The 19,461-nt window shown below is 49.4% G+C and overlaps 4 protein-coding genes across 22 annotated transcripts in view; 3 read left to right on the top strand and 1 right to left on the bottom strand.

Annotated features, from left to right (window-relative positions):
• The first annotated feature begins 25 nt into the window (after positions 1 to 25).
• Positions 26 to 5,785, top strand: LOC147229589 (serum paraoxonase/arylesterase 2-like). Its single transcript, XM_086155131.1, has 9 exons — positions 26 to 167; positions 274 to 344; positions 434 to 489; positions 687 to 849; positions 1,120 to 1,246; positions 2,815 to 3,018; positions 3,094 to 3,175; positions 3,242 to 3,370; positions 4,829 to 5,785. Exons 1-9 carry the CDS (start codon positions 91 to 93, stop codon positions 4,997 to 4,999), a joined length of 1,080 nt encoding a protein of 359 aa, XP_086011257.1. The 5' UTR covers positions 26 to 90; the 3' UTR covers positions 5,000 to 5,785.
• Positions 5,786 to 5,862: 77 nt separating this feature from the next.
• LOC147229588 (serum paraoxonase/arylesterase 2-like) lies at positions 5,863 to 8,169 on the top strand. Its single transcript, XM_086155132.1, has 9 exons — positions 5,863 to 6,075; positions 6,247 to 6,314; positions 6,406 to 6,461; positions 6,588 to 6,753; positions 7,161 to 7,284; positions 7,351 to 7,551; positions 7,616 to 7,697; positions 7,800 to 7,928; positions 8,008 to 8,169. The coding sequence occupies exons 1-9, from the start codon at positions 5,993 to 5,995 to the stop codon at positions 8,167 to 8,169; spliced, it is 1,071 nt and encodes a 356-aa protein (XP_086011258.1). The 5' UTR covers positions 5,863 to 5,992.
• A 196-nt stretch (positions 8,170 to 8,365) lies between these two features.
• LOC147229587 (potassium channel subfamily K member 5-like) lies at positions 8,366 to 11,396 on the bottom strand. Its single transcript, XM_086155130.1, has 5 exons — positions 11,160 to 11,396; positions 10,468 to 10,579; positions 9,369 to 9,535; positions 9,129 to 9,297; positions 8,366 to 9,038 (listed from the first exon to the last, which is right to left on the bottom strand). Exons 1-5 carry the CDS (start codon positions 11,343 to 11,345, stop codon positions 8,386 to 8,388), a joined length of 1,287 nt encoding a protein of 428 aa, XP_086011256.1. The 5' UTR covers positions 11,346 to 11,396; the 3' UTR covers positions 8,366 to 8,385.
• Positions 11,397 to 14,864: 3,468 nt separating this feature from the next.
• The window catches only part of LOC147229586 (uncharacterized), a 31,413-nt gene continuing 26,816 nt past the window's right edge, over positions 14,865 to 19,461 (top strand). For 3 of the 19 annotated variants that reach the window (XR_015106799.1, XM_086155123.1, XM_086155110.1), the window contains exon 1: positions 19,042 to 19,266. Coding sequence is in view for 12 of the 19 variants with exons in the window: in XM_086155123.1 (XP_086011249.1) it covers position 19,266 (1 nt within the window). In the remaining 7 variants the exon portion in view is untranslated. Of the gene's footprint in view, positions 14,908 to 15,558; positions 15,606 to 15,809; positions 15,830 to 18,108; positions 18,250 to 19,040; positions 19,271 to 19,461 lie in introns of those variants that run through there. The other 16 variants (XR_015106801.1, XM_086155127.1, XM_086155126.1 and 13 more) reach the window with 14 other exon arrangements.

Here is a 19,461-nt window from a genome sequence, read left to right as displayed (position 1 = left end):
CCTCGGCTTCCGTCGTCCGAAAACCTTTTACTTTTTTTTTTTTTTTCCCTTTTGCAAAGTTGCAAAGAAAGTTTGCAGCCGCACCGAAACATGGGCAAACTGGGCTGCTTCTCGCTGTGCGTCGCTGTTTTATCAGCGCTGCTCGGAGAGAGGATGATCAACCTGAGGTGAGCCTGCAAGAGCCTCGGTTATTTCGGAAGCACTTTTATTTGGTTTGATTTTGGGGGGGATTTGGAAAAAAACGCTTCCCCGCGATCATCTGCAAACCTGCAGGAAAAGGACGCTGGCGACCAGAGAACTGGTGAGGAAACATCTCCCGAACTGCGTGGCGCTGAAGAACCTGGGTGAGGAACAACCCTCCAACCCTCCTGCATGTTCATATCTCGTCGACTTCCGTGCACGAAAGGTGAAGAAGCTCCGTGTCCCCCCGCAGATTCGGGCTCCGAGGACATCACCGTCCTCCCGGACGGGCTGGCCTTCATCAGCGCGGTGAGGCTGTGGGAAAGATCATCTCATCTTCTCCATATCATTCTCATTTTCTTCTCTAAATGGATCAGCATTCCTGTTATTTCTGCTTAAAATAGCATGAACCGTGGAGAATACCTTGCAGATCTGTGGTATTTGACTTATTTCCGAGAAGCCCCTGCTCAGCTGGAGGTCGCCTCCATGTTCTCGCACCTCCTCAGGGTCTGAAGTACCCCGGCCTCCCGGCCTCCGACGTCCCTGGGAAGATCCTGTCGGTGGACCTCGGTGATCCCCGCATGAGGCCGGTGGAGCTCCGGATGCCGAGGAACTTTGACCTGGAAACGTTCAACCCCCACGGCATCAGCGTCTTCACGGATCCGGACGGTGAGTCGGAGCCCGGATCTCCCGAAGGTCACGAGAGGCCGACGTGTATCCGCACGCCACGGGAAGAAGATCTTGCAGGATTCAGGAGAAGCCCGAATCCTTCAGTGGGGTGCAAGACCTGGGTGACGGTGCAGATAACCATGACTTGCAGTCAGTAGAAGATAGCAGAAAACCGTCAGAGCCAGCTGGAGGCCAGATAAAAACTGCATTCACACACACACACACACACACACACACACACACACTGGAAATGTGTGTTTTTTCTGGCAGATGGCACCGTGTACCTGTTTGTGGTCAATCATCCTCACCAGAAGAGCCAGGTGGAGGTGTTCAGATTTGTGGAGGAGGACTTCTCTCTGCTGCATGTGAAAACCATCCAACATGAGCTCCTCCACAGGTACACACACACACACACACACACACACACACACACACACACATCAATAATTGTTTTATGGCTATAACGCTCATCTCATTGTGCAGAAATGCAGTATAAAGAGCGTTACATGGCAGAAATAACTCATGGAGCCACAGTAAATGATGGTGATGAAGAAAAAAAGTCTTCTTCTGCAACTGCGATACACATTTCTTCTCTTCTTTCAGCCTCCGTGGGTTAAAAATTAGATTTTATTATCAACACGACTATATTTGCGTTCATGCAGCTCGCCGCAGCCTGCTAGCGCTGGCTAGTGCGCTTTCTGACTATCCAGTCAAAGGGCGTGTGACACGCTAGCACAGCCTTCTAGAAGGCCTTGGTGTCGCTACCCAAAATGGGTTGAAAATTAGATTTTATTATCAACACAACTATATTTGCGTTCATGCAGCTCGCCGCAGCCTGCTCGCGCTGGCTAGTGCGCTTTCTGACTATCCAGTCAAAGGGCGTGTGACATGCTAGCACAGCCTTCTAGAAGGCCTTGGTGTCGCTACCCAAAATGGACATGTATTTTTTGCCAAAGCTCTCGTGAACGTGAGACTGCGGGGAGATTTCTTTGACTTTGACTCTGCCCGGCAACAAATAATGGCTGAAATGTGATTGGTTGCAATTGGATCAGCACAGCCACGGAAAACGCTATGAAAGGAAGCAGACAGACTTTTTTACAAATTATTTAATAAGTGTTCATGGACAAAATATCATTAAAATGAGTCTGGGGTTCAGATATTTTTTAGGCCAGCAGAGAAGGCCTTGCACACACACACACACACACACACACACACACACACACACACACACGCACAGGATGTGGAGTCTACAGACCCGCTGGAATATTTCACTTTAAAATTCCTCCCTTAACCCTGCATATAGGAGCTTCACGGTTCTGGACCTCAGGACGGTAAGAAGATCAAGATGTTCTGCTGATTGTTTTTTCAGTTGAAACTGTTTGTGAGGGAAACCTCTGGTCAGATGGCCACCGGAGGTCCTTCTCCTGGGTCTCCATGGCAGAGCATCATTGATGCTCATTTCTGCTAACTAACATTTGCTCTAACAAACAAAACATTTGCAAATGATTGAACCCGTTTCTTCTGATGTTCTTAGAAGGTCGTTGAAATCAGAGGCGAACAAGCTGGACTTTGTAGAAGAAGAAGAACAACAAGAAGCACACTCAGAGTGTTGATCCACCTTCTTCTTCTCGTCCTTTGTGCTCCAACTGACGTCCCTCCGTCCACAAACCTCCTCTCTGGTCTTCCTCTGGACCTCCTCCGACCCTCTCCATTCCTCCTCTGTCCATGTCGGAACCATCTCAAAGCGACTTTACCTCCAGAACATCTAACACGTGGACTCGGTCCTCCTCGCTCCCAAGAAGAACCTCCACATCTTCACCTCCTGGCTGCTCCTCACCTTCATCTTCTCCACCTTTCCCTTTGTTGTGGCTGATGTTCTTCTTCTGACCTCCGTTCCCTACCATCTCCTGAGTCCTCCTCAGAATTCCCGCCGTCCCGACTCGCTCTCCCGTTTCTTCTCCCCAGCGTCAACGATATCGTGGCGTTGGGCGTGGACAGCTTCTACGCCACCAACGACCACTACTATTCCCACGCGTTCCTCAAAGGCTTCGTGGAGACCCTCCTGGCCCAGCCCTGGACCAACGTGGTCTACTACGGTCCGGACGCAGTGAAGGTGGTCTCGGAGGGCTACTACTTTGCCAACGGCATCAATATCTCGCCGGACAAACGGTGAGCGGAAGAAGAAGAAGTCGATGTAAACGGCGACCGCCCGAATATCTCGTTGACGTACCTTCTCGCTCGCAGGCACGTATACGTGGTGGATCTGCTGGACCACAACGTGCACGTGTTGGAGCGGGCAGAAGACAACGCCTTGATCCCGGTGAAGGTAAATGTCAGGCCGGCTTCAGCGCAGGAGAAGGTGGAACGGTGGAGTGAACGTTCCCGTCCACAGGCGGTGGGCGTGGGTTCCCTGTGTGACAACGTGGAGGTGGAGGCGGAGACGGGCGACCTGTGGCTGGGCTGCCACCCCAACGCCTGGAAGGCCTTCATGTACGACCCGCAGGACCCCCCGGGATCAGAGGTGACCTTTGACCTTTGCCCCGGTTATAGTCTTTCTTAATATATACATAACAATATATGCACAACAAATCTGTTTAGCCAGGGCTAACACACACACATACACACATACACACACACACACACACACAAACATTATACTATGTATTTTTGTGTGTGTGTGTATAGATATATGTAACTGTATGTGTGTGTATTGCATATGTGTGTATATACATGTATGTGCATGGGTGTTTATAGATATGTGTGTATGAGTGTACTATATATGTGTGTGTGTGTGTATTTGTGTGTGTATACATGTATGTGAATGTGTGTGTATATAGGTAAATGTGTGTGTGTGTGTGTATACATGTATGAGTGTGTGTGCGTGCGTGCGTGCGTGCGTGTGTGTGTGTATGTATGTATATATACATGTATGTGTATGGGTGTATATAGATATGCGTGTGTGTGAGTGTACTATATATGTGTGTGTGTGTGTGTATACGTGTGTGTGTGTTTGTGTACTATATCTGTGTGTATTTAGGTAAATGTGCGTGTGTGTGTATATATATACATATATGTGTATGGGTGCGTGTGTGTGTGTATATATATATACATATATGTGTATGGGTGTGTGTGTGTGTATGTATACATGTATGTGTATGTAGATATATGTGTGTGTGTGTGTAATATATATATATATATGTGCGTGTGTGTGTGTAATATATATATATCTATATATATATATATATAGATATAGATATATGTGTGTATGTATATATACATGTATATGTATCGGTGTATATAGATATATGTGAGAGTGTGTTTGTGTGTGTGTGTGAGTAACACTCAGAAAGCCATATAAAGGGTATAACTAAAATCCTTTCTATGCATGTGTACACATACACACAAATATTAAAGACATTTCTCCAACAGAAAGTGTTTTTCACTGCTTTGGTCTGTGAAGTCCATCTGGAAGGTTGTGTTTTGATACATTTCCTGTTGAAAAGACTGAAGTTTGCTTTCCAGTTCCTTCGTTTTCTTGAATGAATGTGAAAGTAAAACACGTTGTCTTTTCCTCGCTGCTGTTTTCATCCTAAGGAAAACATCCTTAGAATCCACTTCCCTGATAAACCCTTGTACATTTAACCAGAATATTTGTGAGTCCAAGCAATAATAGATAAACATACAATAGATTCTTCATTTATTCTACTGAAATCACAAGAGTCATCAATATCACTTTTAAATCATATGTCTTTTGTTTGTTTTTTTGCTGGATATATTTTGTGTGTAATTTTCTAACACGCTTCCTCGATCTTATTGATTACACAGAATTTATCAGAAAAACCAGCCGTATTTTAATCTAAATGATCAATGATAGCGAACCAGAAAAGGTTCATCATAGGAGCAGTTATACTTACTAAAAGATTTTTAACGTATTAATTATTGGTTGTGTTCTCCCTCCACGCCGTCCCGCTCCCTCCAGGTGATCCGCATCCAGAACATCCACTCCGAGACGCCGTCGGTCGCCCAGGTGTTCGCCGACGACGGCTCCGCGATCGTGGGCTCCTCGGTGGCGACGGCCCGCCGCGGCAAGCTGCTCATCGGCTCGGTGTTTCACAAAGCGCTCTGCTGCGACCTGGACCCGCACCAGTAGCCGCCGCCGAGACGCTCGCGGGGGAAAAGTTGCTTTTCGGAGCCTCGACCGGCGTTTCTTCACCCTCACGGCCTCGTCGTTCTCCGTCAGACGCTTCGACCGCCTGCTTTTCCTTTCCCCCTCTGCGCTCCCGTCTCGTGTTACCATGGCGACGTGGCCTTTCTGCCTCCCGACCTCCAGGTTTCCTCGCTTCTCTCTGAGGAGCTTCGGAGGTTAAATCCAGTTGGAGACGTGAGCAAAGCAGGTCACGGTGGGAACGTTCTCATCTCTGTGTGTGTGTGTGTGTGTGTGTGTGTGTGTGTGTGTTCATGGAGATGTTCCACCAGTAAACATCGTCATGCAGAAGTAGCTTGGCTTCTTCAGCAGGAGGTGAAGCAGGAACCCGCCTCTTCATCTTCCAGAGGTAGCGCCACCTTCTGCCAAACACACTCCACGTCCGTGCAGCAGGAACACACACACACACACACACACAAGCTGTCAGCTCCTCCTGTGTTCGTCACTCTTCTTGTGCGATGTTCACAAACTTCACGCCGACGTCCCGTCGGGAGCTGCTGAAATGATGCAAACACATCAACAACTGTGAAAGCAACGCAGGGAAAGTTGTGTGTTTTTGTTTGCTTTGTGTTGAATGTTTGTGTTTCTGCATGAACTCCATAAAGGTTCGTGCTTTACTTTTGTATTAAACGGATTTCCCGGACTTTCATGCGGATAGAACATTAACCATTTCAACATTATCAACACTGTTTCATTTGAGTGAAAACAAATTAAATTTGGAAGTAAATCGTTCATGTTGGTGTCTGATTGAAACTTTTATTTAAAAAGCTGGTGAAAGGCGACTCATTCTTTGACTTCAGCGCCATCTAGCGGCAGGTATTGGAATTGCACCCAGGCTCGGCCGTGTGTTTTGTGTGTGTGTGTGTGTGTGTGTGTGTGTGTGTGTGTGTGTGTGTGTGTGTGTGTGTGTGTGTGTGTGTGTGTGTGTGACCTACATTAATGGCGGCCATGAAGAAACTACTGCTTGCAGCACTTGTTGCTGCTTTTGCAGCTTTTATCGGACACAGAGTTCTGAAAATTCGGTGAGTATTTTCCAAAGGTCATCCGGACGTTTCCGCTGCGTTCCTGGCAGGCGTGCGGCGGGTCGGACCGGCCTCGTCCAGGCTTTGACCTCGAGGCTGCCGGACGTAGACGCGCCCGTTCTGGTTCATTCCCCTGTGAGTCGTGGCTCAAAGGCTCCGTCGTGTCTGCAGGAAAATCACGCTTGCGTCGAGAGAGGTGACTCCCAAACACCTGGACTGTCATTTCCTGAAGGGAATCGGTGAGCGTCTCTGCTGCGTTTTGTTTTGAAAATCCACAAATAGATGTGTTTATAAGACGTTTGGGTCTTTTTTTTTTGTCTTTTTCTTCAGAATATGGCGCAGAGGATATCACGATACTCGGAGACGGGCTGGCTTTCATTAGCGCAGTAAGCTTTTATTTTGTATTGTTTTTTTCGAAGCAGATTAGAAATGGATAGCGCTTTTGCTAAATAGCTTCATTCTTAGCGAGCTAACACTGTAATTAAAGCTAATTCTTCTTCTTTCCCCTCCAGGGGTTGAAGTACCCCGGGATGCCGTCTTTCTCGGACGAGCCGGGGAAGATCTACCTGATGGACCTGCTGAACCCGAAGCCGTCTCCGGTGGAGCTGCAGATGGAAGGGGAACTCGACCTCCGGTCTTTCAACCCCCACGGAATCAGCGTCTACACGCACGAGCCAGGTGAAGGCCGACACCGCCGCGCTCGGTATCTCATCTCACTTCCTGTACTCGAGGCCCGAGTGTCGTGTTCCCGAGCGGTTTTATTGTTCCTCCTCACGGCAGAAGGTCCCAGAGAGGCCTTTCCATGCAGAGTCTCCATGTTCTCTGCGTGGGGTTCCTCAGGGTTCCTCCCGCTGTCCAAACCCACGCAGGAGGTTCTCTGAAGACTCTTCGTTGTCCAGACGTGGGAACGAGATGGCGAATCGCCGGTCCAGGTCGACCCTCCCGCCCTCTCGTCCAATCACGGCCGGGTGGGCTCCGGCCCTCCGGTGACCCCGGGTGCAGGATAAGCGGGGCAGATAATGAGTGAATGAGATGGTGCAACCGTCAGAAAAAGAGTCGCTAATCGCGTCGTCGCCCCTCCGCAGACGGCTCCGTGTATCTCTTCGTCGTCAATCACCCTCAGCACAGAAGCCAGGTGGAGATCTTCCGTTGGGCGGAGGGCAAAACTCTGGTGCACCTCAGGACGGTGGTGGACCCGCTCCTCCACAGGTAGGCGCCTCGACAACCTCTTCCGGACCGGCGTGCGATCAGACCCGGCCCGTTCTTCGTCCGCAGCGTGAACGACGTCGTTGCGGTCGGACCCGAGAGCTTCTACGCCACCAACGATCACTTCTTCCCCGACGGCGTGCTCCACATGCTGGCCGTCTTCCTGGGCCTGTCCTGGTGCGACGTGGTGTTCTTCGGCCCCGAAGGCGCCAAGGTGGCCGCCGCCGGCTTCCTGTCCGCAAACGGCATCAACGTCTCGCCCGACCAGAGGTATCTCAGCCGGAGACACGCACGCCGGCGGACGAGCTTTACCCTGAGGAGGTATCTTTTGCAGGTACGTTTACGTTTCGGACATTCTGGAGCACGAGGTCGATGTTTTCCGGAGACAGGAAGGGGAGCGTCTCGCGTACGTTAAGGTAACACAACCGCCTCCCTCTTCTCAAACCTCAAGTCAGCGTAGAAAACAGAAGATGTGTAGTCATCTGGATTTATTACTGATTCTTTTTTTTTTCCCCGAGTCGGTGCACGTGGGGTCGCTCTGCGATAACATCGAGGTGGAACCCGAGACGGGGGACCTGTGGCTGGGTTGCCACCCGAATCCCATGAAGCTAAACAAGTTCGACCCCGAGGATCCGCCGGGCTCAGAGGTACCGGACCCTTTTCGGGCGCCGCCGGGTAGAAGAGGATCCGCGATCTGAGCCCAGCCGGTCCCGTGTCCTCCTCCAGGTCATCCAAGTCAAGGACGTTCACTCGCGGCGGCCGGCGGTGATCCAGGTGTACGTGGACGACGGCAGCGAGATCATGGCGTCCTCGGTGGCGGCGCCCTACGGGGGGAAGCTGCTCATCGGCACCGTCTTCCACAGAGCCCTTCGCTGCGATCTGAGATGACCCGCTGGCAGGAAGGCTCTCGGAAATAGGGAAAACAATCATCGAAAGGGAGACTGAAATTTGCGCAGAATGTGTAGAATGTGTACGTGTGTGTGTGTGTGTGTGTGTGTGTGAGAAGGTGTGTATTCAGCAGGAAATCCAGTTTGCTTCACTGTGTCACACAAAGTTCCTTCAAAAAAAGTTTTTTCAGATCAGTGGAAAACCACGACCGCCGCCTCACGTTTTGTCAATTAGCATTTCCTCCTCTGCAACTTTGGAGATGGTGAACCTGCTCCCGCGGGCGTCGGCTCTCCGTTCGCTCCTCTCGGCCGGGACGCCGAAGACGATCCCGAAGTTCTCCGGGTCTAAAGAGCAACCCTGGTCGCCGTCCTCTGTGCGCGGCGGCGGCGGCGGCGGCTGCGACGCCCCGGCGCCGTCCGGCTTTTCGGGTTCCTTCCTGTTCACGAACACGTCGCTGACACTGATCAAGCGCCTGCTGCGCGGCGAGTGGTCCAGCTTCTGGATGTCGGTGCCCAGGATGTCGTTGCAGCTCCTGGAACGTTCCATCTTCTCCGGGGAAGTCTCCTTTTTGGCCGCCAGGCCGATCCCCTTGATCACCGTGCTGTAGTCCTCCTCCTTCTCGGACAAGAAGCCGAAGATGTCGACGGCGGTCGGCTTGGCGTCCGGCTTGCTCTCCTCCGCCGGGGGCCGGGGTTCCTCGTCGTAGAAGAGCCTGTGCCGGTGGCGTCTCTTCTTCAGCACCTTGTGGGCCTCGACCACCATGTTCACGTTCCAGCTGAAGAACAGCGACAGCCAGGCGAGCCCCATGTAGATCCAGATTTCCGCGCACACTCTGTAGAGCCGCGGGTATTCGATGTTCGGATTCACGCCTGCGAGTTACAGACAACTTTACCTCCGTGGGAAGAAACGAAGCGACGAAACGCGTGATCGGATTCGTCCCGACCCGGAGGCCGGCTTACCTGCGACGTAATCTCCGAACCCGACGGTGGTGAGCGTGATGAAGGAGAAGTAGAGGCCCTCCAGGTAGCTCCACTGCTCCATGGACATGAAGACCAGGGGTGGGATCACCAGGTGCACCACCAGGCCCCACAGCAGGAACAACACCGTGCACGTGAACTGGACCTTTTTCTTCAAAACAACGCTAGCGTTAGCTTCTCGCTCGCGCTCCTGGCGCCGGGCTCTCGGATGCGGTTCCTCACCACTGAGATGCCTTTCCGGATCAGAACCTGGGACAGACGTTTGGCTCGCTCCCCGAAGAACGTGCCCAGCTCGCTGATCCACACCAGGCAGAGCGGGATCCCGCACAGGCCGTACAGGATGCAGAACACGCGCCCGCCTCGGGTCTTCGGGGCCACATTTCCGTAGCCTGCGGCGGCGGCGGCGGCGTGGGAGGAACGACCAGAGATCCACGTCAAACGGATTGAAAAGTCACATTAACGTCTTCGAATCCGTCGGTCTTTCTTGTGGAAACCTTCTTGCCGTGGCAACTGGACTTGAATTTCTTTACTTGAACAATCCCAGAGGCTTCTTCAGAGGAACAGTTCAGAACCGAAGACAAGAAGGTTTCCGCAAGAATTCACCAGGACCTGGACGACCGAAAGCCTCCACAGACATTCAGTCGGTCTCCCACGCAGCTTTACTTTAAAAGACCTTCCCCTTCTTTTCCCTTGGGCTTTTCCCTTCAGGGATCTCCACAGCGAATCCACCTTCTCTATCCAACCCTATTCTCTCTGCTCTCTCACGACATCCATCTTCTCTCTGGTCTTCCTCTTGACCTCCTGCCTGGCAGCTCCACCTTCAGCAACCTTCTACCCTGTTCTCCACCACGGTTTGGACATGAACAGGGGAGTGCTCATGTCCAAATCATCTCAGTTATCACTTTGCCTCGGTCATACATGTCCTGCACCCCTGTGACAAACTCTTCTTTTCCTTTAAGCTTTTCCCCTTCAGTGAATCCACCGTCTCCATCGAACCCTATTCTCTGGATCCTCCTCTCTCACTACAACTACCTTCATATCCTCTCACGACATCCATCCATCTTCTCTTTGGTCTTCCTCCAGACCTCCAATTCCAGCATCTGTCTACCAATATATTCCCTCTCCCTCCTCTGTCCATGACCTGACCTTCTCCAAAACATCTAGCGTGAGCCGTCCCTCTGATGGACCCGTCCTGGTCACGGGTCATTATCACTGTTTGTAAAGCATGGAAGCCCTGTTGCTGGAAACAGATGCTAACATGTTGTTAATAGACATTGTCAGATCCTTTCTCTCAAACACACACACACACTCACACACACACCTATGGTGGTGACAATGGTGGCGGCGAAGATGACGGAGTTGCCCCAGTCCCAGATACTTCGGTGAATCTCCCCGGTGATGGCCACCCCCTTCCCGGCCGCCTCGGACACCACCTGCAGGAGGACACGCACAGCAGACCTCCATCGGCGAGGTGCAGATGACCCATGACCCCTCCCACGCCCCCCCACGCCCATCAGCCAGGTGCAGAAGCCCCGCCCCTTCCTGCAGACACGCCTTCAGCACACAGGTAGGTGTTTGCAGAGCGGGAGAAGACATGCCGCTTCACGTTAGGACGACTAACTTCCGTTTAACACGCCATTTTCAACGCAACTCCCGTCGGACATTTATGTTTCCCCCCTCCGAGTCTGTCACGCGTGCTCATGGCAACCTGATCGATAACCGATGCGATCGGATCGATAGAAGTGATTTGCACTGATCACCCGTGGCTTCTGGTCTTAAACCGACCCGGTACTTCATAACACCGAGGTGACAAAAGTATTGGTAAAACAAAGTTCCCGATGCTGTGTGTGTGTGTGTGTGTGTGTGTGTGTGTGTGTGTGTGTGTGTGTGTGTGTGTGTGTGTGTGTGTGTGTGTGTGTGTGTGTGTGTGTGTAAAGCGCAATGTGAGCGCAAACTATTAAACGCCGCTCGCTCGGACGCACGATAATCCCGATGAAAAAGTCGGGGTCCCACCTTCAGGATGTGGTCCAGGTCCCCCTCGGTCAGGCAGGGGTTTCTTCTCAGAATGTCCTGCTTGTCCAGGAGGTACTGGTTCTTGGCCGACACGTAGTTGGGCTCCTCCAGGATCTGGAAGATCGCGGCTCCGATCGACAGGTAGAAGATGATGCAGGACGTCAGGAAGGGGCCCTTTTCGGCCATGATCGGGACAGGAGTCCCGAAAACAGCGTTATCTTCACGGAGCCTCCTTCTTCCTGGTGGAGAAACAATGGGCCTCCTCTCTCTCTCTCTCTCTCTCTCTCTCTCTCTCTCTCTCTCTCTCTCTCTCTCTCTCTCTCTCTTTTACGCTCTCTCTTGTGAGGAAGAACCTGCTCTGCACTTTCAGCACCAGAGGAAAAGAAAACAATTCACCTGAATCTATTTTGAAATGTTAAAAAACTCCAGTTTTCCCATTTATGCATCAATCTATTTGTTTATCATGTACCTTTTGATTCCCTCCTGTCCCGTCCTTATCTCTGAGGGGTTTCTGTGAACCCGACCAGCGTCTCTCTGTTTTTAAGACTTAAGGTCATTCGTATCCTGACGATCAATCAATCAGTCCATCGATCGATCGATCGGTCGGGCCGCCCCTGATCCAGGGCAGACCTTCAGCCTCAGAATCCGAAAACTTTATTTGCCCCCAAGGAGAAATTGTGGGGCGCTTGGGGGTGGCAGCATCAAAATTATGAGCATGTCAACATCAAGAATAAAGTTTTAATAAACAAAATAAATACATTCATTTAAAAGAATAAATAAATAAAAAAAAGAGACAGAAAACATAATTTTATATATATATAAAGAGAGCGATATGTAGACATAGATATAGATATATAAGTATAAAATTATCTTTTTTCTATATATATATATATATATGAATTATAGTCCAAAATTGTCGGTCCAAAATTGCTCCGTATTAATATAGTAAATATAACATATAGATAACAGATACATAAGAGGATGGGTCCTCGTGCACGGAGGTCCCCCCCCCCCCAAAATAAAAAAATCCCCATTTAACCTGCAAAATAACACGAGACGCAGCATTCAGAGTCACCCTGCAAAGAAAGTACTGTTGGATTTAATCTAAACAAATCAGATCAGGCAAATAAGGCTATCAATACTCCATTCAGAACGCGTGTCAATTGGTCGGTGCACGCCGTGCACGTACTCGTGCGCTTTTCATGCACGTGTGGCAGTTGCTGTTATCTCCGCGGCGGGGGGGGTGGGTCCTGGCTGGTCCCCGTGATAATGGATGTCGTCGTCGGTGTGTTTGCGTGGTTGGGGGGTCCCGACCTGCTCGGCCTCACACCCACAACATGCAACTTCAGCCAGTCAGACTGCAAGATTAATTCAGAAAGTTAACAGTTAATCTGGTGAACTGGGGTTTTCATGTTGCGCTCCCTGGGTTGATAATTATCACACTTTTAAACATGCAGAAACACTTCCCTCAAGGTCAGGAGAAACCAAAAAAATAAAGAAGTCCTGCAAAACAAACGTTTGCTGAGTGCAACTTCAGTCGGTTTGCACAGTGGACATCACATGATGTTCACCAGTTTAGGATTTGCAGAAAGTTAACAGTTAATCTGGCCTGAGTTGAAGATACTGAGGTTCTCTTGGGGAGTGACCAGGTTTGGGAATGAGAGGGACGGCACATGGTGGATGTTTTGGAGAGAAGGTCAGAGATGGTTGGGTCATGGACAGAGGGGGGAGAGTGAAGATATTGGTAGGGCGATGATGGAATTGGACCAAAGCGAAGATGGATGGACGTCGTGAGAGAGGATATGAAGTTAGCTGGTGTGAGAGAGGAGGATCCGGAGAACAGGGCAAGATGGAGAAGGTGGATTCGCCGAAGGCAAAAGCTTAAAAGAAGATAATTGTCACAGGGGTGCAGGACATGTATGCCCGAGACAAAAGTGATGACTGAGATGGTTTGAACATGAACACTCCTCTGTTCATGTACAAACCATGGTGAAGAACAGGGTAGAAGGTTGCTGAAGGTGGAGCTGCCAGGCAGGAGGTCTAGAAGAAGACCAAAGACAAGATTGACGGACTTCGTGAGAGAGGATATGAAGTTGGCTGGTGTGAGAGAGGAGGATCCAGAGAACAGGGTTCAATGGAGAAGGTGGATTCTCTGTGGAGACTCCTGAGGGGAAAAGCCCAAAGGAAAAGAAGAAGGAGGAGCTCCTTTATAGTAAAGCTACGTCAGAGACCCACTGAATGTCTGTGGAGGCTCTCAGTCATCCAAGTCATGGTGAAGTCTTGTGGAAAACTTCTTGTCTTGGCAATTGGAGTCGAATTCCTTCACTTGAAGATGTTTCAGCCCTCATCTCAGAGGCTTCTTCAGTCCTAATGACCCGTGGAGAGTTTCCGAATAGAACTGCCAAGTTTTTCCCTGAGGGTCGGGAGACACCAAACAATAAAAGTCCTACAAAGAACACATTCTGAAGACACCTGAAGATCAGCCTCTATTTTTCAACTATTAAAAACAACCAAAATAATCCTTGCAAATCAGTCCAGCATCCTCTAAAAACTGCAAAACAACCTCACCTCATTCATATGTCATGCCTTAACGCCGCTATCTTTCTTATCCTTGTTGGTCCCAACCCTTGCACATCCCGCCTATTTTGGTTTATCTATATCATTCTTGTTACTGCTATTGTCACTCTATTTATATTGTCGTTTAGTTCTGGTTGTGTATTTTACAACCGTAATGCTCCTTTAAGTTGTCCATTCTTATCCCTGATGTTTTTGCTGCTGTCTATTCATTCGTAATGTCTGTCTCTCTTTATATTTATATTCATATTTATTTTACTTTTGACATTATAACTGTTACGCTGCTGTGACAAAGGAATTTCTCCTATGGGGATCAATAAGGTATATTATATATACATATATATATATATGTCATATATATATATGTATTTATATGTACTATTCTTTTTTTCTGTTTAATTTGATTTACTTTTTATATATTGATTGATTTTTACTTTACTCTCGATGTTCTGATATGCTACCCCATGGGCCCACCAATTGTCACTAACAAATAAAGTTAGTGACCTTTTGCAAAATGGTCAAGCTTATCTGGATCCGTCATCATTCCAGAAGGACGCCTTTTAGAGAGAAGACATTTCTAGAGTTATGAGGAGCAGCAGGAACAGGTTTGGTTTAAAAAAGGATAAATGATTCTTTTTATTATTGGATGTGCAGACCTGCTGTGGAGCAGCAGAGATGTGGCAACAGCGCCCCCTTGTGGTGAGACGGGGAGGTTGAACTGCGCAGGCGCGGGAGTCCAATTCAACGACCGGCAAGTACCGGAGGAGGAGGAGGAGGTCGTGACACCGGTGGCCGGTCGCTTAACCGGAGGGGTGTTTAATCCAAGCTTACTGTTTAACCACCGTCACAACCCCCCCCCCCCCCGACTCAGACATTCCACTTCAACACTTAGAAAGTGTTTTTTTTTTTTTTTAAATACATTAAATCCAATTTTAATGACCCGCGTTTATTCACCTCGAAACCCCCGTCGAGCCAGGAATTACCCCGGACCCTTCGCCCCGGGTGTCCGGGTGACTCGATCCGCGGTCGGGGCGCCGCCCAGCCCAGCAGCACTTATCGCTCCGTCACCGCGTCTCCGCCCCTCCGTGGAAACCTGAAGATACACCTCAAGTTGTTGCGGAGGGGGGGAAACACCGGAACTATGGCTCCGGAACCGAGACGGAGGGGCACCCAGGTGAGACGTCCCGCCGGCCAGGTATTAGTCGCCTCCCGCGGCGCTCCTTCTACTGCTTTCGGTTAGCTTAGCAGCCCGGCTTCTTCCACCGGGCCGGCGTCGGTTATGCTGCCCGCCACCTGTTCATGGTGATAAAAACAGAAAAAAAAACATCTATGCTTCCTTTTTATTTGCTCGAATTAGTTTTTAATCTGATTAAACTATATTTTTGTAAAGTTCTCCGGTCCAGCTGGGTCCCAAAACACCACGGAAATACTAATTTACAGAAGCACAACAAACATCAAGTTAATCCCGCTTTTTAAAAATTGATAACTCCCTTATGTTTACATCTGTTTTATACACGATTTTAATCTGCGATTTTATAGCTTGTTATGTTTACATGAGGAACTGCCGTCGAATCCCGGTCTAATAATGTTTTTGTTTATGCAATGACTTACTTGCTAAGCCATAACTATTTCTGGAATGAGTAAAAGCCTACGTGCTAATGCTAGTTTTCCTGGAAGGCAGAGCAGGAAACCAGGTTTGCTCTGGATTTCTGAGTTTGCTTTCAAACTCTTGTCAAATTTAAAATGTTCAAAATGTTTATTCTTGTCCACAAACAACCCAAAATGTATATTGCTGAACTGACACTCATCTGTCTTACTTTCATGGACACAATTCCTGGAACTGTCAATCGACTTCTTCAACGTGGATCTGATGTGAGTACCATAAACCAAACTGTGATATAAAAATATGTTTATAAAGCTGGCTTTGTAGCAAAAAGCTTGAAATAATCAAATATGCAGTTTATAATGGACGTGTAGCTATTCAGCGTCATCTCGTGTGTTTCTGACGAATAAGCAAAATTCCTTACGCCGTTATAATTTGCATGTAAAAACAGTAAACAAAAACCTCCGCTCTAACTTTTAAGAGGATTTTAAAGGTAAATCAGCCGCATTGCACTTTTTCCAACGTCAGTCTACCACCCCTTCTGACATACGAGAGTATTTTTTGCAGACACTAGGTTTTTTGTGCCGATATGTATCTCTTTGCCTGGTTTGACTCCCGTCTTCTGCAAGCTTTCCTCCATCGATCGAGGTTATAAAGATGCAGTTTGGTCATCTCTAACAAACTCCAGAATGTTCACGAAAACAGGAGAACGTGGCACTCTGTGAGCGCGTTTTAAGTAAAACGATGCAAGTCTGAAGGTTCCCGCATCTCGCTGGTGTTGGGTGGGTGGTGTCACACAGTCCCTGTGGGGCGAGTGGACGCAAACATGTCTTTATCTCACCAGAACACATGTTCGCCCGATGCATTTATAGGACCGTGCTGACTGAAACGCTTAACGAAAAAAAGTTGGCGGGGATTCCTTCTCACACGGCAAATAATTCATGTTCAACAAATTATTCACAAAAACATGGGTTTTAAATTAAATGTACTGATCAAGTGGCATTTTCTCTGCAAATGCATACAAAACCAGCCTAACTCTACTCAAAATGGTGCTATCTTTTAATCCTCTCCTTTTATTTATATTTATACTCATGTTTATCGATACTGTCACTGTTGCGCTGCTGTGACAAAAGAATTTCCCCTGAGGGGATCAATCAAATATATCTTATTTTTTTTATCTTACATTTCACGAGCATAACCTGCAAAAATACTTGTAGGTGTGACCAGGGTTTCCCAGATTGTGATCACAACAATGGATTTTCACTGATAGCTTTATTGCTATGCTAATTTATAGACCTGGCCTGTAAGCATGGGAAACATCTCAACATGACAAACGGGCAGAATGGTTCACCGAGCGTGCGCGTTCACCAAAAATAAAGATTCTTTTATCTCTCCAGATCAAACAAGTGAGTTTGCAGTCAAAATAAAAATGTGTCCCAATTACCCGACTCGTTGACCCGTTCAAATTAGAGCGAGGCGTTTGAAAAATGTCCCGTTTAGTTTTTGTCCAGCAGAGGCCAGTGTAGAACAACACATCCGAGCCGTGTCCCGGTCACCTCAGATGATCCGGGCCAGGAATGCCCAACGTTGTGTGTTCTCTGTGCTCGCGGCATCCAGGCAGCGCACATGCAACCTCTCGCATCATTCTAGCACATTTAACATCTCGTGGCTTGCTTTCCGCTCTTTTCACATGTGAGAATGTATTTTTTATGCGGCAGTTTTTGCTCCGGGCGAGAGCTTTCCCGAGCGTTCTCTTGTTTTGCCGCCCCGTGCAGCTCTCTGCGTTGTGGTAATGCACACGTCACACCTATCGTCCACGGAAGGGACGCGTTTTTGCAGGTGAAAAAGGCGTCGGCCAGTTGAAACTTGACCGAAGATGAGGAAGCACGACATTACGTGCGCTTGCGGAGCAGCGACATCAAACATTCCCGGGTCATAAATTCTTCATGACATAATAGTGCAGCATGAATATTGATGCGCTGTTACCATCTTTCCCATTAGTGCTCTCGAGAGCTCGGACCCGGAGCACAAATAAAACCCCGGCGGTGATGCCTCTTGTCACATGCGCCCAAAATTCATATTTCAAGCGTTTTTCAAAGCCGCATGTTGTTTTACATAAGATGTGGGAGGGGACGCCGTGTGTTGTGTATCCAGATGTAGTTCTGAAAGTCACAGGGTGATGAATTGGGTGGAAGTGGTATGGGGCGTTATGTAATCACTGAGCGATGGAGCCAGGGAGGGATAAGGATGTTCCCAACAAATATAACCCCTCATGCACTCAGCTGGACCAGGATGATGTAGTGCACCCTTGTTTTTGCATGTTTGCCCATGCTTTTGAGCAAATGAGGAAGAGCGGGAGAGCGGTTATTGTGCGCGTCACTCTCTTCTGGGTGTGGCCGCTCGCCGAGCGCCGGCGGCGGCTGGTCTCTGAGTCCGGGCCTCCGGTCTGTCATTGTCTCGAGGGACGGCGGGTCGGCGAGCGCCGCTCCTCTTCTCCTCCCCTCTCCATTTAGTCTCTCCTCCCATCTCCTGGGTCCGGCTCAACACCTGCTCCGAGCAGAACGTCGCACCAGGCTGGGTTTCCTCAGCAACTGCGAGGAACTCCATACCTTCTTTGTTCCCCTCTTCCTCTTTTGCCCCGACTTTGGCATTTCACGTCCGACCCAAGCGGACGAATGACATTCATAAGTACGTTCTCTCTGTTTGCGCCCTGCCAGATTAATCTGATCTCTTCCTGTTAATGCCTTGGTAAATATTTAACAACACCAGTTTGAGCCCCCGGTGACACTGCCGATATGTCGTCACGGCCGCCCGCGATCAAAGTCTAAGGGGAAACGGCGATCGGAGCCAGTTACAGTGCCGGAGGGACGTTCTCCGCTTCCCGCCTACGGCCGCCTCGGGCTCTTCCTATTCGTAAGGCCCCTTTTCTTTTCATTTTCGGCAAATTAAAATTCTGAAACGGCATGTGCTGTATGCGCCGTGAACTTGTCTCCGTAAGACAAAGGTGACGGTGGCAGACAGAGAATAATGAACCCCTTCACACCACCCACCCCACCTCCACCCACCCCGCCTATTAACCGTATGGCCCTAATGGGGTCAGGCAGATGGGTGGGGACCATTTAGAGATCCATGAAGACAGCTTGTGTGTGTGTGTGTGTGTGTGTGTGTGTGTGTGTGTTTTCTGTGTGTGTGTGCGCGCGCCATCAGACACAGATGAGTGTGCTTGTTTGTTTTTGAATTTCAGATTATCAAGGCTGTGTCTTTCGGGCTTCACCTTTTCCCTCTGGTTCTGCTGGACGTGCACGTACCGGCTCACTCGGCTTCCTCCTTGTCGTTTGTGGCACCTCAGAGTGCCGTGCACACACACACACACACCCCTCCTTCCCCCGTGGACATTGAACCGTGCAAATGTTTTCACTCCGGCTCTATCTCGTTGGAGATTGCGTGCTTTCGGTGGCCATGTGAGGAACCGCTGGAGCAGCCAGAGCCGCCTCGGCGCACCTGTGCACGGCCCGCCTTCTGCGGGACCCCGGCGAACTTCATAATCCAACACAGTTTGAAAAATAAAAAAAATCATCATTATTATTTTTTTTTATTACATTTAGCGGAGAACAACGACACGCATGTGAATCGGACATTCCCGTGCAGGTTTTCGCAGGTCGGATGCAGATTCAGAACCCCGCGGTCCGGGTCCGGTTCCGGTCAGCTTTTTTGCGTGGGAATCGCCTCCTGCGTGGGGAGGCGTGCAGCTCTCCGCTCGCCGCCGGTCCGAGGCTCACACAGACTCCACCCCTTTACGAGCATCGGACACCTTTAGCACAACAAAGCATGTGTCGCTCCGCAACATTGTTTCTGCTCTGAACGTGCGGATTATTGGATTTTGTCGACTTTTTCCCCCGCGTTTTCGCTCCCGTTGATGCTTATCCCAGAGTAGGTAAGCCATATTTTAAGATTTGTGTTGTCTGATCCGCGGGAGGGCGGGAGGGAAGGTGGAGGAGGAGGTGGTGGAGGAGGGGGGGGGGGTCACTTACTGTTTATTTTTTTTTTGTTGCACATTCGGCGCCATTTTCATACACAGATTGTTTAAATGCCCGGCGCGTTTTTTCAGATGCAACCCGCTCGTTT

Source organism: Fistularia commersonii, chromosome 11, assembly GCF_037954325.1.
Source record: "Fistularia commersonii isolate RoL2024-O1a breed Wild chromosome 11, RoL_Fcom_v1.0, whole genome shotgun sequence".
NCBI lineage: Eukaryota > Metazoa > Chordata > Actinopteri > Syngnathiformes > Fistulariidae > Fistularia > Fistularia commersonii.
This window is presented reverse-complemented; position numbering and strand designations above follow the sequence as displayed.

What these genes read in the sequence shown, in the direction of transcription:
- LOC147229589 (XM_086155131.1), top strand. Translation starts at nt 91, where the DNA reads ATGGGCAAACTGGGCTGCTTCTCGCTGTGCGTCGCTGTTTTATCAGCG. An exon ending in GAGAGGATGATCAACCTGAG is followed by an intron (nt 168 to 273) that starts GTGAGCCTGCAA and finishes GCAAACCTGCAG; the next exon opens with GAAAAGGACGCTGGCGACCA. An exon ending in CAACATGAGCTCCTCCACAG is followed by an intron (nt 1,247 to 2,814) that starts GTACACACACAC and finishes TCTTCTCCCCAG; the next exon opens with CGTCAACGATATCGTGGCGT.
- LOC147229588 (XM_086155132.1), top strand. Translation starts at nt 5,993, where the DNA reads ATGGCGGCCATGAAGAAACTACTGCTTGCAGCACTTGTTGCTGCTTTT. An exon ending in TCATTTCCTGAAGGGAATCG is followed by an intron (nt 6,315 to 6,405) that starts GTGAGCGTCTCT and finishes CTTTTTCTTCAG; the next exon opens with AATATGGCGCAGAGGATATC. An exon ending in GGCTGGCTTTCATTAGCGCA is followed by an intron (nt 6,462 to 6,587) that starts GTAAGCTTTTAT and finishes TTTCCCCTCCAG; the next exon opens with GGGTTGAAGTACCCCGGGAT.
- LOC147229587 (XM_086155130.1), bottom strand. Translation starts at nt 11,345, where the DNA reads ATGGCCGAAAAGGGCCCCTTCCTGACGTCCTGCATCATCTTCTACCTG. An exon ending in ACCTGGACCACATCCTGAAG is followed by an intron (nt 10,580 to 11,159) that starts GTGGGACCCCGA and finishes GTCCTCCTGCAG; the next exon opens with GTGGTGTCCGAGGCGGCCGG. An exon ending in TCCGGAAAGGCATCTCAGTG is followed by an intron (nt 9,298 to 9,368) that starts GTGAGGAACCGC and finishes GTTGTTTTGAAG; the next exon opens with AAAAAGGTCCAGTTCACGTG.